The sequence below is a fragment of the Scaptodrosophila lebanonensis genome, unplaced genomic scaffold (genome assembly GCF_003285725.1).
Source record: "Scaptodrosophila lebanonensis strain 11010-0011.00,11010-0021.00 unplaced genomic scaffold, SlebRS2 tig00000155-arrow-arrow-pilon, whole genome shotgun sequence".
Lineage (NCBI taxonomy): Eukaryota > Metazoa > Arthropoda > Insecta > Diptera > Drosophilidae > Scaptodrosophila > Scaptodrosophila lebanonensis.
In genome coordinates, this window is record NW_022060594.1 from 175,294 (window position 1) to 192,278 (window position 16,985).

At 40.1% G+C, this 16,985-nt stretch overlaps 2 protein-coding genes across 2 annotated transcripts; both read right to left on the bottom strand.

The window, feature by feature from the left end:
* Nucleotides 1-6,611: 6,611 nt before the first annotated feature.
* Nucleotides 6,612-7,867, bottom strand: LOC115629470. The gene is made up of 2 exons (XM_030525941.1): nt 7,039-7,867; nt 6,612-6,975 (listed from the first exon to the last, which is right to left on the bottom strand). Exons 1-2 carry the CDS (start codon nt 7,865-7,867, stop codon nt 6,704-6,706), a joined length of 1,101 nt encoding a protein of 366 aa, XP_030381801.1. The 3' UTR covers nt 6,612-6,703.
* A 2,219-nt stretch (nt 7,868-10,086) lies between these two features.
* On the bottom strand, nt 10,087-10,689 carry LOC115629535. The gene is made up of 2 exons (XM_030526014.1): nt 10,475-10,689; nt 10,087-10,413 (listed from the first exon to the last, which is right to left on the bottom strand). Exons 1-2 carry the CDS (start codon nt 10,527-10,529, stop codon nt 10,130-10,132), a joined length of 339 nt encoding a protein of 112 aa, XP_030381874.1. The 5' UTR covers nt 10,530-10,689; the 3' UTR covers nt 10,087-10,129.
* Between the last annotated feature and the right edge of the window lie 6,296 nt (nt 10,690-16,985).

Consider the following 16,985-nt stretch of genomic DNA (forward strand, 5'->3'; position numbering starts at 1 on the left):
GACGGACAGACGGACATGGCTATATCGACTCGGCTTGTCATGCTGATCAAGAATATATATACTTTGTGGGGTCTACCAAGCCTCCTTCTGTGTGTTCCATGTGCACTCGCACAAAACTAATATACCCTTGTACCCTTTGGGTACAGGGTATAAAAATATTGCAAATTGCATTTTAATACTACAAAATGAGAGAGAGAGTTGCTTGGTGGCATCATAATAATCCAAGGTTCAATTTGTCATCGCCAGATCATTCTCGTCAGTTTTTTTAGTTTCGTTTTTTTTTATAGAAGAATAAGAAGTACAAGTACATAATTCTTTTAAAAGCACTACAAGTATGACTGCAAAAAATATTACTTCTGCTAGTATTTGGTGTTGTTGGAAAAGGCTTCCAACACATGCCTTTCCATTTTCAATGTGTACTTCCATAAACAATTTTCAAATTTAATAATTTGCAGGGAGGCATGGTCATGGACATAATTTATATCTGTTATTTGTCCTTTTTCCGACCACTGTAACATTCTAGACATGCCTCTCTATAATCGTCGCAGAAACCTCTCGTAAATTGTTACCATTCTCCGTACGCCTTCCCTTCTTCTTCTTCTTCTTCGTTCTGCACTCACCTGACATAGTCAACTGGTGTGCGTGGCCTTGCTTCGTGCAACTGTTGCCTGCTCCAGACAAATGGACGGGTGGACAGAGAGACAGCAGAGACAGCCGAGACAGGCATGCACACACCGCATTGCAAAATAAATGCTCATATGCATCTGCAACAACAACAACAACAACAAGAACAATAATAATGAAGCAGCTCCAGGTGCTGTTGCCGTCGTTGTTGACGTTGAAGCTGCCACATGAGCGACAGGACAAAAGATTTGCCGCAGAGCAGCAGAGACTGCCTGCCTACGTGCCACTTTCATGCGACTGTGGCAGAAGAACAATTTGCTATTCTTGTTGTTTCCGCAACCAAAGTTCAGTTAAAGCCTTATGCAACATTTTCGTTAAATCTTAAGAAACACTTTTTTATTCACCTAACATTCAAACAAGATATTGAATTAAATTCAAGTGAAAAGCGGGAGTGGGAATACTTGTAGAATGCGCTTTGCTGATTTTTAAATTTGAGGGTACAATAGTAATGCCTCTTTCTAGCTACTTAATTATTAATTCGAGTAGAGATTCCCAAACAACTGAAACGAAACTTGTCTCCAATGCGCTGCAGTGCTTGATATCATTATTGGCTTGTGCTGTTCGTTGATGAATACTTAAATCAAATGAATTCAAGCCTTTAAACATCGTCATACTAACATAATCAAAATAATATTCAAAGTAATAATGCTTTTTAAGTTTTATGGCAACCACTGCATTGACTGTAAAATTTCGAAACTATTGCGGCTAATAGTGCTTGTCACGCTATAAATTTTGATGACGGCCGGGCCAAAGGTTCGTGCAACATTGTGGCACCTTTTCAATGTAAACAACAACCCTAATATTTTAACATTTACTCACACACACTCACACACACACACACACACACATTAACAGACACACGAACCACGACCAGAAGCCGGCAACTTAATTCACATAAAAGTCACATAAAGTAAATAAGTTTGATTATGTGGTGGACAGGCAAAAAATTACCCACATGCTCAATGCGATGTGGAAAAGCTGGAATTGTTGTAAGTCTGTTGATTGGGTGGAAGGGGGATGGGGGGTGGGGGGTGGAGAGTCTGGGGTAACTGAGAATTAAGAGGAGCTGCTGCCAGTTGTCGCCATTGTAGTAATTAACATTCACAATGAAAATGAAAACGAGCAACTGTGGCGGGTGATGGTGATGGTGACGCTGTTGTTGCTATGATTACGTACAAGTATAGTTGCTGTTGTTGGTATTGTTGCTGTTGTTGCTGTTGTTGCGGCTTATGCGGCCGCTTGGGCGGTAAAAGTTTTTAATAACCCACAACAGCAAACATTGCAGGGACAACAGGCAGCAACCAGCAACCAACACCCACACATGAAACAACCGCCAACAGCCACAATAATGACACACAAAACTTTGACAATGTAGTCGTGCGTGGCCCGCTCCTCCCCCCACCAACCCACCAACCCGCCATTCTGCACTCCCACTCCCCGCGAAACAACAATACTACTGGCAACGGTAGCAGCAAAGGATTTCGGCCGCAATGAAAACAGCAATGGAAACCACAAAATGTGTAGCTGCCGGCTGCGTACACACAGGTTTGTAGGATGAAAGGTCTATGGTGGGGCCGGGGGAGGGGTTAGAGGGGACAGTCGGCTTGACAATACGCGCCACGCATACGCAACATCAAATTGCTGACCACACACACACAAACAGGCTGAGAGTCAGGGCAGACAGAGAGACAGACAGCAGGGCTGGCGGGCGAATTGGTGGCTTGGTGCGGCTGATAGGCCGAGGCATTCGATGAATGGATATTCAATCGCAACGAATGTGTAACAATCGAAGCGGTTTTGAAATAAATGAATGTGGCTTATTACGCACACTTACACACACACACACACACACACACACAAGCACACTCACACACACACGCACACAATGAAATAAATGTCAAATTGAAATTGACATGCTGTTGCAGACATGGCAGCAATAACCAGTGCCATGACAGCCAGCCAGCCAGCCAGACAGCCAGCCAGCCATTGAGCAGATAGACAAAGGGACAAAAGGACATTTTAATGCCTGCTCTGGCCGAGAAGAAGACGGGAATGTGCTTTGCTGGCGACAGCAGCCACCGACACGAATTTGAGGCTGTTCCCGCGTTCATGCGGCAGCAAAATTATTTCCAATCAGTTAACCAGAATACTTCAAAATTAATTAAAAAATGCAAAAAGAAAATACTTAATATTATAAAACGTTATAATGGTTTTGAAGCTTACAACGCTTGCTGAGCTTCTTCATTTTGCAAATCTCAATATTAATTATTTATAATAAATTATTATAAAAATTGAAACTAAAATTAATCATAAAATTAATTTTTTTTTTTTTTTTTTTTTTTTTTTAATCGCAAAGGACGCTACCTCAGCTTAAGCTTTTTTAAAACAGTATCTACTTGCTTCAAAAATTCAAGTGGTTTTTATAAAAAAAAAATGAAAGCCTAAATTAATGTTCAGTTACAAGGAGGTGATTCTTTAGAATTTTACTTCCGTTTGGCAATTGGTTCCAACTTCCTATAGTTCTCATTAAAAATTGCTTTTCTCTGCAGAACCATCGATGCCGATTCACTTCTTCATCTTCGTCTGCGCCATAGCTATCCTATAAATCCTTCACTATGTTCTAATAACAAACCTTTTTCTTCCTTGGTCATGAGCTGTAAACTATTTAAGATGCAGTACTGTTTCCGTACTATCATCTTATCTTTCATTGTAATTAATTTTTTACCCATTAAGCCGAATTGCGGATAAATGTGTCTAAATAATGTTTAAATGTGATTTTATGCTTTCAAGGAAGACAACCTTACCTTACCTTGAATGGTAAGATATATCTTCTACTCTATTCCACATCTAATTTCTTTTATTTGACCGACTTGTGTAAAGCTTTACAACTTATTGTGTAGAGAATAGATCCTCACTTTGAATGCTATTTACGTTTTTTGTTACTGGTTTGGTTGTAACGTAGAGATGAAAGAATTCATGAGCTCATTTCGTGAACTGAGCGGCATAAACTAGTTGCATAAGTGCGTGGCAATTATTTTGCTGGCGAGGGACGGAAAGAACGATTAAAATTGGATTAGCTGTAAATGATGGCCAAGTGCTTGATTGTTTTGTTGGTTCAGTTCAATGAACTTAATTCCAGCGATTGAATTAAAAAACAAAAATATAATTACTTATGTAGAAAAATTTATTTACTTTTGATTTATTTCCTGTTAAATTTACAATTACATAAAATATATACTTGATTTAAAAGCGACTTCTGCGAATCAATTTTCATGACTAGATAGAACTCTAACAATCCTTGGCCTGCGGCGTTGCTCCTTATCTGGAGACATCAGCGAACTCCACAGCTGTTGAAATTATTTCCAATCTGCAGCTATTTTGGATTATATTTGTATTTTGTATTTCGGGTTTTATATCCAGCAGTTCTACCGTCAAAATAAAACATGCCTTGATTTAAATATTATTCGATTTCCAATATATTTTCTTGGCTGCTATAACTTCTGAAATACTAGTAACTCTGAGATAAGTCCTGCCAGCGGTCAAAGGCCAAATGCGTAACGCATTAAGATGTTAACATATATTATTAAAGACAACATTTATTATTAGTGACTTAGTTATTAAGTTATCATTTAAGGCCATCAATTTGTGTTCATTTTTGTTATCGAAACATTAGAAACTTTCTCATTTGACTGAATATTTTTCCATCATATGAGTTCCTTCGAAAAGTAATGTATGTACGACATGGAGCTTAATTTTCTAATGTTCCCTTGGTTCTATGCACATATGTAATCGTACTCTTATATTTGTTTATCTAAAAGTGCGTATGTATTTGTGCTTTTTTATACATGTATTTACACACACATATGTATGTACTGATATAATGCCCATAATGTATGTAACATCTTACTGAACCCTCATCAAATTGTCGTTTGTCGAACAAAACTTTGGCACGCGCTTTTTCGGCTTCTTTTCATCGTTCCTTTCATTTTCTTTCGTTTATGTTCTTTCTTGCTTTTGTTTTTTGTTGTCTTCAAGCACAGTTTATGGAATTACTTTAAGGCACCACATACCCAGCCACACACATAAGTATAGGAATATACTATACGTACTACAAGTACATACAATATACCTAGGCTAGCCAGGCACACGGGCCTAATCAGATTTTAAAGCGCATTTATGAAAACAAAGGTGACTCGGCGGGCAGACGGGCGGCAATCAAAAAGTGAAAACTGTAAATGCCGAGCAGGATGGGGGCTGGGGAATGGTGAGAAGGGGGGTGAACTGCTCGACGTGGCTAATTTTATTAATGTTGCCAATTTTCAACGGGTGGCAGGCATATTTGGCTGCAAGAGCAGCAGGTAAGTGAGTGCCTAGACCAGGATGGCGTGGGATGTGATGGGATGGGATGGAGCTTTAGATTGTTAAGGTGGAGGATCGAAAATAGAAACTGGGTATAATGGGGGGATGGTGGCTGGACTGGCAACAAATGTGCTGCTTACGCGCGCAATTAAATATGAAATATTTAAGAAAAACGAACACCAGCCACCAATGTTGGCAAAGTTTTCCACACCAGCGAGTGGTGATGGGCGCCAACCCCAACCCCACCCCCACCATCACCACCGCCCATTCCCCCCTTTCACGGCCTAGTTACATACAGACATACCCACATACATAAAAGGCAAAGAAATATATAGGCTTAGAGGGCGCAAAGCTTTGCCGCCTGCTAATTAATAATTTTTGCTCAATTCAGCAGAATTCAGAATTTGTGTGGGGCCCAGAAAGCGGTGCAAACTTTGCTCGACATGACTTGATTAAGTTGCTTTTTAATGAAGTTCAAAGTGAATTCACCGGCAATTAATGCGCCCCGACATCGGCGTGCCAGGTGAGTGCAAACAAAAGTTTAGGCCAAGCAAGGTGGCTGTAATGGATATGAATAAAGTCTGTTGATTGCCTCTCTGGCCACCACCCTTCCCGCCAATCACTGCTCGCGGTGCTTGGCTCCGTCTGGTTGGGTATATGGTTGATGGCATGTCTGAGGGGCCTCTGTTTTGACTGGCATGTGATGGCTGTACGCCGCGTCATGAGCAGCAGTCTGAGCTGGCAGGCCGCAAAAAGGTGTTGCTGTGGTTGCGCAATTCTTTGCGGCAGCTCTTAGCAGTTTAGGGAGCTGTCAAGTGGAATTCCATGACCTCCACACTACACGAAACTGACAATAATATGGGCACACAGAGAGGAGTGGAGTCGGCAACTGAGATTAGGGAAGTTACGTTAATTATGCCACTAGGTGGGATACTTAAAATGTTCAGCATTTAGGGCTATAATGTATAATAATGTTAATCTATTTGTGTAGTTAATGGAATGGTGTTTGATTGGAACTTGGCTCACTTTCTCTGCCAGCTCTGTTCGCTCGATATCATTCTCTTAGTAGATAGGCTGACTGTAAATAAGAAGATTTCGTTTGGGTACTACTCCATTAATTAAGTAATAGGTGCTACAATACATCGATATTCGATTCGATTCTCTCGATTATTTAAACTTACACAGTACAAGTGATTTAAAAATTATGAAGCTACTTGCAGCTAGTCTCTTTCCCATCGAAAGCTATCACCACAGATCTATTCTACTTTCTGATTATTCATGTTCACAATGTTGATTTTTGATGCTCCGATTGTACCCGCTCTTTTCACCCACTTGCGGCTCGAAATTCTGCAAACTTACACTAAATGCTACCTTCTTAGTCCTTACAGCATGTTGGAGGCTCATCAATCAGTCTGACTGATAGAAACACGTTTAGACTATTAAATCAGCATTAATAATGCTAGAAAATGAACCAAAGATTATAAAGTCTCAGACCAAAGCTGATCGAATTCTTTTATTCCTTGTTTGCAAGCACTTTCTTGGTGACCCCGGAATAAAAGAGTTTATCATTAGTTTTCTTGGAATTTAAGTGGTATTGTATTAAAGACCTTTTCTTATGTTATGCAGCGAAAGAGTGGATGACGCGAATAAGACGAATAGATTATCGGGCTGATGGAAATATTGATCGGTCGACGTTCTGCAACCGCTCGGCCCGCCTCTGTTGCATCCTCATGAGTTGCCTCCGCTCGGTGTGGCTCAATATCATGAATCGGTTGCTTCTCTTCTTCAAAAAGCCACAAGCTACCGCTTCGTAGAGCATCGAGGGTGCGTAACGTTTGATCTCTTGTTCGGTGCGCTGAAGACGTGTGGCCAGGAGTTGGACGATCTGTGCGTACGTCAGCGGGTCCTTCTGCTCGACCATAATTCTAAAAACTATGCGAAAAATGTGTGGCATGAGCTCTCGGCGATTATAGAATGACGTATAATGCAAATTACGCTGGTTTGCACGCCAGTCAAGGGCCCGGTCGCACTTGTTGGGCACGGCAGAGGTGTCGCATTTTTGTCCAGAATGTGACATGGAATGCTGCATTGGACGTTGCATGTTTCCAGCCCTTGGTTTCATGTCTTTCTTGATGTGTGCCCCTTGGCGTGACATCCAGGGCGGCATCGAGTTGACCTTGTGGATAGGCTGGCTTTGCGATCTGTGGAAGTTCCTCCTATTGTGGTTTGCCTGTCGTCCACGTCTTGCTCCCGGCCCGTATTGCCTAGGTTGTTGGTCCTGCACTCCTTCACAGAAACCACCACTGCCGTAACTCCTGTTCTGGTTGCCCTTTTTCTCACTTTGCCAACTGATTTCGGATGTGCTCTGAATGTCGTTATTCGGGGTCTGTGCATACCCATAGCTTATAGGCACAACTGCTGGCAGTTGCCAACTTCCTGCCGGCTGTTGCACGGGATTTGGAGTACCATGGAATGCCTGTGATGGCAAAAGCCACTGCTGGGCCGTTGGATTGACATGCATCGCCGGGGGCCAAGCGACCATGTGGGAGATGTAAGGCACCCAAAGCCCAAAGCCAATTGGGTGCTGTTCTTGTAGACCGCCATAGCCGCCAATATCCCAGGGAAGATTCTGGTTTGGCTGCTCATTCTGCACCTCTGTGTTGTCCATACGTTCGCTTCTGTTACTGATTCGCCTGCTAGAGCAATGTGCCGATTCGCTATTCGAAGTGTCCTCAATAGCTATATGACGCGCTTTGTAGACGAATACCTTTGCAGCTGGATTCAGCTGAGAGTGTTTGTTAACATTGCCGTTAATGCATGTCATGTTAAAAACTGAAAATGTGCTGGAGGGAAAGGGATTGGGGTAAATAGGTTACTACGGAATCACTTCTAGAAATTTAGAAGAATTTATTCAGTCGGAATAAACACAAGCAGAACACAATTTCAATGCCAACTAGAACTGAAAAATATACAAGAGCCAAAAAGAAAAATCACTCTAATATGACGTAAATGGAAAAGCAGAGTGAAAGAACGTTGGGGGAACTAATCAACCTAAAGTGTTTCCTTCTTTCATAAAAACAAATTAATTATAAATAATATAATATATTTGTTTCTATATTTCAATCAAGGAATTTGCATGCACATTTTCTATTGATTTAATGATTCCGCTTTGAAGTGTCCATGTGGTCTTTAAAAAAAAAGATTCATCTTTTTGATCATGTATAAATGTTTTCGGATAATCTATACAAAAACAAGATAGAACGCTACAGTCCAGCAAGGCCGACAATTAAATACCCTCTACTCTCCTCAAATAAAGGAAAATTAAAAAAAAATATATAAAAGGGGGGGGGGGTGTATCAGGGGAAAAGAAACACAAGCTCGATCTGCCTAGGGCTTAGGGGAACCTGAATGCCAAGTTTGGTTATCCTAGATATTGTACTTACTGAGATCGTTGCGTTCATACAGACAGACAGACGAACGGACGGACAGACGGACATGGCTACATCGACCCAACTTGTCATTCTGATCAATAATAAATATACTCTGTGGGGTCTGCCACGCCTCCTTCTGTATATTCCATGTACACTCGCACAAAACTAACCCTCTGGGTACAGGCTATAAAAGGCGAAATATTTTGTGATTTATTATGAAACGTAAAGTCTTAGTGCATAATTAAAGTGAGCCTAAGAAAATGTATACATCATAAGTCAGAAGAGTAAGAAAGCACTCATTAATACAGGTAATAAATATATGGATTAGCTTGGCATTTACTGGAAATGTTTTGTAAAATTTCACGCTTAGCCAGATTAGAAAAGGATCGGGCCAGAGGACAACTCTGATCTGATGCCACGATTTGCACACTCTTGCACAATAGCGATAATAGATAAGTATACAAATATAGATGGAAAGTCTGCTCACTCCTAAAGCATTGTAGCTAAGCCAATGCCACAAAGCATATAAATATCCATAAATGCTAAGCGCAAAGGAGTGCACTTGCCACAAAAGCAACTACAAAAACAATAGCTACAGTGGCAAGCCAACAGAAACCTGCAGCAAATTTTTGCGGTTATATTTCTTCTTGCGCCGCACAACAATTATTTACACTCAAAAGTTTTGCCAAGTTGCCGGCGACGGGACACAAATGAAGCTGTAGCTGTGGAGCTGCAGACAATCAAACTGAAAGGCACAGACAGAGGGACGGACATTCGTACAGCAGGACATGCGAACATGTGTACCTGCAGAGTTGTGATGGGGGGGAGTGTGTGTGTGTGTATGTGTGTTGAAGCAAATTCCTGGGAAGGAAGTTATGGTATGCGGAGGCACAGCGACAATTGCAAAAATTATGCAACTTTTGTGGTAGAAGCCACAGTATTTCTTGTTGCTGATCCTTCTGTTACATCTGCAGCTGCCTTCTCCTGCTATTGCTCCTGCTCCTGCTGCCGCTGCTATTCCTTCTCCGTCCAGCTGCTGCTAGTGCCTGTTGTCCTTACAGACAATTAGGCAAGGACAATGCAGAGCGCACGCTTTATAAATGCTCAGCATGCATATGAGAACCAACACAAAAAGTGCCCAACACACCTGGCAATGCGCTTCGGGCTGCCGATTCTGAGCACTGTCGGTGTCTTTCTTTGTATGTACTTACATGCATGTCCCTGTGTATGTGTGTGTGTGCATGTGTGCCCATGTGGATTTCCTGGCAGGATGTGTTAAGCCAACGCAGGCATGCCTGAGACGCATTGAAGTTCATTGCCGAAAGTTGTCGTGTCCCTTCGTGTCGTCGCTGGTGAGGCAAGGAAGACAGGCAGGAAGCCAGCCCCAACATAATGTCATATCCATAGACACATGTTGTGGTGTGTGCCACAATTTGGCGCATTGTTGCTGCTCGACGATGTTGTCGTTGTTGTTGCTGTTGTTGTTGTTGTTGTCTAGAGATGTCTCTGCGGCATCAGGATGTTGCAAATTAGAAAGCATACTATGATTTACTTAATTGCAACACCCGGTCTTTCTGCGTCTCATTTAACACAAGAACCTGCTACTACTTGCTACTTAGTGGCGCCCAACATGGGGCATTAAAACTTTACGTTTATTACTTGACATTTGGATTGACTTTGGTGACAAACTCCTGCACGCTTTGAGTTAACTCGCGCTTCTGTTCAGCTGCACGCTGCTTGTTCTTGGCATCGTAGTCCTTTAGGCGTTCCGGCGTCATGCACCACATAAGGCGGCGATTCTTCACGAATCGGTAGTGCTTCGCAATGACCATTCGATTGGCCGCCAGCTGTACACGTCTAGCGAACTCATGACCAATGCTGGTGCGCCGCTCCTGACCATTGCTGTCGCTGGTCACGGCATATGAGCGCAGAGCCAAGCCTAAGGACCAACAAGTTAGACAAAAATTGGGCAAAATACGCGATCTCTGGCGGTAACTCACCTACTATGAATATTTTGAGAACATCTTTTAGAGTGGGTGGATCCTTGAGTATCATTATGGGAAAACAGTGTGGCTATTGTAATTTTTAAATGACCGTATTGGTCATTGTTGGCATTTAGGCCCAAAATCTCAAAGGTGGTTGGAACTGTTGCGTCTCCTTTACTTTTAGAATTTCGACCAAAATTTCGTAGAAAATATATACATATGTAAATGATTTCTAACGCCAATAGAGTGTTTCTCCAACCTAAACGCTCAGAGCCAACTGCCACATTTCACAAAGTGCTGTGGCCCAAAGGCCAAGGACCTCAAATGGCCAGCTAACCGTTTACGCCAACAACATTTTGAAAATTTTCACACACAGCGAAAATTTAGCAAATTTACAATCGTTCCTTTTTTTTTTGCGCCGCCTGTTGACCAACATCATGAGCCACAACATGGCCAAGTTTATTTGCAATACTGACAAAATTCATGAGCATGCTCGCATCTCTGGCGCCAACAATGATGATGGCGATTGCGATGACGATGGCGATGATGCCAACACTTGTGTGCACAAGCGGCTGCCTATTAAATCGCCCATCCAAGGGGAAGAGGAGAAGGTGATGGCGGCTGGTGATGGTATTGGAGGGGACAGCCGGGAGAACCTATTTACGCAGCAAGTTTAGAGTAGTTGTGAAGAGCGCTTTTGAGCAGTTTTTTTTCATATATTTCCAAACATCGATTTGCTGCCATTTGCAATTCACAAACGTGTTGTTTTAAACAGACCTTCAATTTTGTAATCCAAATTACCCATTTCAAGGAATTGGAACAGAATTTCAATTAAATTGTAATTTCAATCATGGCTTTCATTGATTGGTGAATATCTGCTAATGTTTTTTGTGCCCCTTATTTTGAACGAACATTTTTATATACATACTTATTATATAAATGCATCCATCGATCGATGCAGATACTGGCATAGTGAAAGGCTCTTCATAGATATAAATTTTCAAACCTTAAATGTTCTTAACACCTAATACCGTTCTTAGTTTTATTTTATAAATATCGTGCATTATTAAAAATAAATGGAAAGCTTAACAGATTTTGTACGGAACTAAAAATTCATCTGATATTCTGAAATTCATTCATAGTTTCCCAACTCTTCAAAAAATTGAATTATCAAATTTGGATATTCTTATTACTATTTATTTATTTTTAAACAAAAAAGAATGTTTGTGAAAAATTAAGCTGCGGCAAGGAAGTATTAAGCTGGGAAGGGCGTACGCAGATTTTACCAAAGAGAGACGCCAAAAAATTAAAATTTTGATTAAAAAATGCGCGATGCATTTAAAAAATAATTTATGCATATGATCAATGAAAAAACTTCAACAAATTTAACTCAGTTCCATTTTAAAGCGCAACAGTGCTTCATAATAATGAACGTGTGGTCGCAATAAAAAATTTGCTACTTAATTGCAAAGTATTTCAATTAATATAAATAATAAATTAATACAAAATGTAACTAAATATCTCAAAAGAATAAAACGCTTTGCCAAATACAATTAACTTTACAAACTTGAATTGTCAGCCAATTTGCTTCCAATAAATCGATGTTATCATACAGAATTTTTCCAAATTATTTATAACGATAACCATAAATGCGGAAAATATTAAAACAATGCAGACTTAATAACAGGACGACTTATATTTGACATCGAAGCTTCATTGGTGATGTCTGGTATCCAGGACTCTTGGCTGCTAACTGAATTCAAAAATGATTTTCATGTGAAAATATTGCTGTCGCATGTATGGCCGCAGATGCAATTTTCCATCCGCAAACCCCCCCGGTGGGGACAAAGTGTTTGGGGTGGAGGGGGTGGGGGGTCTCGTCATCTTAGCTGACCAAAACCAACAGGAAGGAGGTGGAGGAGGCCAACAGAGCAAACACAGTGGTGTGCTTGACTGCAGTAAGCCATTGAACCACAACCGTTGGTAGGGTTTGCATCGTTGGCACCACCCAACAAACAAGCTAAGCCCTCAACCGCACCCACTGCCGCTTACAGTGCCTGGCAATCACATTAGGCTCCGGCAGGATGGCGCTGGACAGCGTTTATCCTTTGCCCACGCCTGGCATGCAAATCGATTGATGTTGATTAGCATAAATTGTCTGCACCGCATTCTGCAATGAATAATTTCGGTAGCAGCACCAACAACACCCCCTCCCATCCCCTCCCCTCGTCATGCCAGCCCAGACCATCCCACCCCACTCTGCCACCATGTCAGCCATTGTTCACTTCTCAGTGCAGGGGGAAACGTGTGCGTGTGTCTGTGTCTGTGCCTGGGACTGGGCCTGGGCCGGGCATGTCGGGGCGCATGTTCATGTCCTGCACTTCCTGCCATAATGCAATTCTGTTTTCCTTAATTTGATAGGCGGTGGCAGCTGTCTATCGGAGCTTACAGGCAGACAGGCGAGCTGTGTGACGATAGAAGGAAGTGACCCCTCTCTCTCTCTGTCTCTCTCTAGTGGCCCATCTCGTGAAAGCGAAAGTGCATATAGATTTTATGAACCAACAACTAGATTTAGTTAGTCCTTCTAATCTCAAAGTGTTTCCCTTTCATAAAAGCATCTAAAGTGCCATAAGCTCAGGCCTTTTAATTATTTCTCCTCTGCACAAACTCCCATTAAAACTATTATTATTTGATATGGACCATAACATGAAGGGTGCAACAAAGTTGTTAACAACTTTTTCCTAGCACTTAGTAATTAGTAAAGTATAAGTTATTTAATTTTGCATTATTGCAGCAACTTTGCATCAAACTGAATCTCTTTCTGTGTCCATGCGCTTATTAAAGCAAAGGCCTTGGTTGATAAAAAATAAATAACAAAGCCTTTTAAATAAATAGCATTGGCATTAATTGCTATTAAAAATTCTGCCAACTATTTGTTGCAATGTACTCTAAAATTGTAAAGAACTTTACTTCACATTCAATTCACAATTTTTCCAACTTTTTTATTTTTTTGCACATTATTTTTAACTTGCCCTTTCTCCAGAGAATCTGAATAGCCAGTTTATTTATTCTAGCTCTAATTTCCTTCAATTCCGTGCAGACAGACGAACAGGCTATAACATCCTGTTAAACAATTTACTTACTTTTCCCTTTAAAATCTTTGTGTATAAAAGCATTTTGTATATTTTATTATTATTCGCATCTAAAAAATCTGCATAGCTCCCGATATTTTGATTACGTGCTTATTTCATTTTTTATTCCATTTGTGTGGTTAAAAGGGAATTATAATTCACATAAAGGCAACTGGAACAAGAGACAGATATTGGGGGATCAATGTCAATGCCTAAGTATGGTTATAAATTTGTTACTACTTATTACCTTTAACCAGAAACTAGATGTGGCCGTAATGTACATCAAATGTAATTGGTTTTATTTAATTTTATTTAATTAATATTGAAGATTGTAGGTGTAATTTGCGTTAATCGCTATACTATTTTATAATATTTTATATGAAACGCAGAGTTTTAGGTGTTATCCAAACTTTTGATTGAATACGAAGTTATGTAGTCATTAATATTAGTAATGATTACTATTAATTTTTATTGACTGGACAATTTTTACAAATCACTATTCAATAAAACGAAGCAATGTCAAAAAGTTATGAATTTTTTGGTAGAAAACTTTACTTTACCAATTTGCCATTTGTTGTTATCTGTTTATGCTTTTGATGTTATAATCTATTTGAAATGTGTTGCTGTTTGTTAATGAGTATCAGGTTAGGAGTTGTTAATTCAAATGCATTTATTCAGTGCAATATAGCTTCAATAATTAAATATTCACATACTCGTATAGTTTAAAAATATGCATATATACAATTTGTTGATAACTTTCAATAAACTGTTCAAAAATCACAGCAACAACTACTCTCTTTCTTTATCGACAAATATATTGCTGGAGGCTTGAAATTTGTCTGATAATAACATATTTTCTGAAACGTAAATCAGCTTTAATTTCAAACCTTAATAATTTTGGTTTGTAGAATATCACAGACACCTACAGAGCAGTTTTCTTAATACTCCGCCTAATCTGTGGCGAATCGAAAAAATACATCTCAAGCAAAACTTTCTCATGGCGTCATTATTAGACACATACATGCACATGTATGTATGTATATGTATGACTATATATCACCATATAAGTCCCCATCCGTAGGTGAAGAAACCTCACTTACTAAACTCAAATCATTTTCATCATCATTATTAACATCTTTTGCATTTGCACAGCTTAGACTAATGGGAGCGTGTTATTGTTGTTTGTGTACTCATGCCGGGCGCAAAATTATAGGCAATACAAAATGAATTTCATTCTTACACACACACACACGCACACACACATTGAAATGTGGGGTGCTAATCTGGCCGCCAATAACTGCAAATGAGATTAGCTATGGGCGCGGGTTTGGGGGCTGCTGCCACAGTAGCAGTAAGCGGCAATAACAACAGCTGACCGGAACGGTCGAGCTCGTACTTGGATGGACCTGGGGGTAAATGAAACTGTGGGGGGTATGCGAATAGCACGCAACATTTTTGCCGTTATTTAGAACGATAGCGGACACGCATGGCTTTGATAAATCTCAGCAAACAGCAAATCGACACTCAAAGTGCAATCCCAGGATATCTACACACACACACACACATGGACAGACATACATATATTTCATGTATTTAGGTGTATGTGTTAGACTGTGTGGACTCCGTTATGGCGACGCAGCACAGACAAAACTAATAAAAATAATTCAAACTTTTCCGCTTAGAGTTCCGTTAAATGTGCTGGGATATTATTATTTTTGTGCCTGTGTTTTGCGCCTTGATGGAGTCTGCGATGGGAAGGATGAGGGGCACAAGACGGACGGCTATGGCAACCTCGATGTTTATTTATGTCTATAACCAAACAGTGGCGCCGACACTATGCTATGCGGGAGCTCTCCATTGATGGCACAACTTTGCTCAAGTGTGCCAACAAATCGAATTTGAAGAGCTTGCAGAAATATGTACTCGTATATCGAATTGATGCCATAACTAAAATAGTTTCTCATAGGTATTACAGAAACTTTTACAAGAAACGTTTTCTTTCTATTGTACAACAACTTACAATCGGAATGGCTTAACAGTTTTGAAATTCCTTTTACCTGTTTTTCCAAACTTGCAAGCGAAGTATTTTTTTCATTTCTGCCAGTTTCGTTTCTATTATCAGCAATCAGATCATAAGGGAAAATAATCTCATTTACTCATTAAGTACCGATCTGCATTCATTTGAAAATAAAACACTTTTTAAATGGTTTTTGCTTTGGAAATAATTCAAATATATTGTTAAAAAGAAAGGGAATTGAAAAATAAGTCTGCAAACTTCAAAAAATTCTTTAATTCTACGACTTTCAATCTTGTCTGTCACTAAAGAAAAATTAGATTTTTAAAGGACTTGGTTAGTATTTTTAAAACAAAATACTACAAGTATTTTGAGGGCTTCAAGCACTTCGCTGAGATCTTAAACGGGCATCAGAAACTAATGAAATGGCTATTAGTTCAGCAACTAAAAAAAAGAATAGGGAATTTATGAACTATGGGTATTCATAAGCTTGTTATATGCTGAAATATTTAATATTTTCAAGAGTTAAGCAATTTATATGAATTCCTAAAAATTTAAGCATAATAATAAAGCAAATATTTGGGGATTTAGAAATGTGATGTGCTTCTAATTGTTGAACTTTCTATAATCCTTAGGAATTTAAGAACGAACCAGTTTTATGTAAAATATTTGATGCCAGCTGACCCTTATCAAGCGGGTTTTGGATATCCCAGGCCATATTTAAGCTATATTTTCTGGCTATTGAATTCAAACTCCGCTCTATATATTAATAGTATATTATAAATTATTTTTTTAGTATCCCAAATCTGGTCTATGGGGGTTGTTAGCAGCCTCGTACCACCAATATACAATATTGGTATTATATTACTACAATATTCATCGATAAATTAAGCCGAAACCACTTCTTTATATCGATAGCTGCTAACGGAATGCATTTCATCCAGAGCCCACAAATGGAGCTGCCTCTGTCAAGCCATAACAACTTCCGCCGGAAATGGGCATTAAAGTGCTGACGCCAATGTTGCCATTGCTTCGAGCCCGTCGCCATCATCATCGTCAGCATCGTCGTCGTCGTCGTCGTTGTCGTTGTCGTTGTCGCCACCATTGTTGTTGACCAGCAGCAGATGCCAGTGTTGCCATCACACTAGCAGCACTTACACACATGGCTGCTCAGACAGGATGGCCGGCCTGCCGCTAATCGTAAAATAAATTATTTTCCATACGTGTATATGTATATAAGGATGTGTGTGTGTGTGTGTGTGTGTGTGTGTATCATGGCAAGATGAGTTACCGCTCCTGCTGCTACTCCATCTGCTCCGCTCTTCGCCTGATTGCGCGCCATAATTCTTGCATCGCTGCCCCATCGACAAATGAGCGAGGC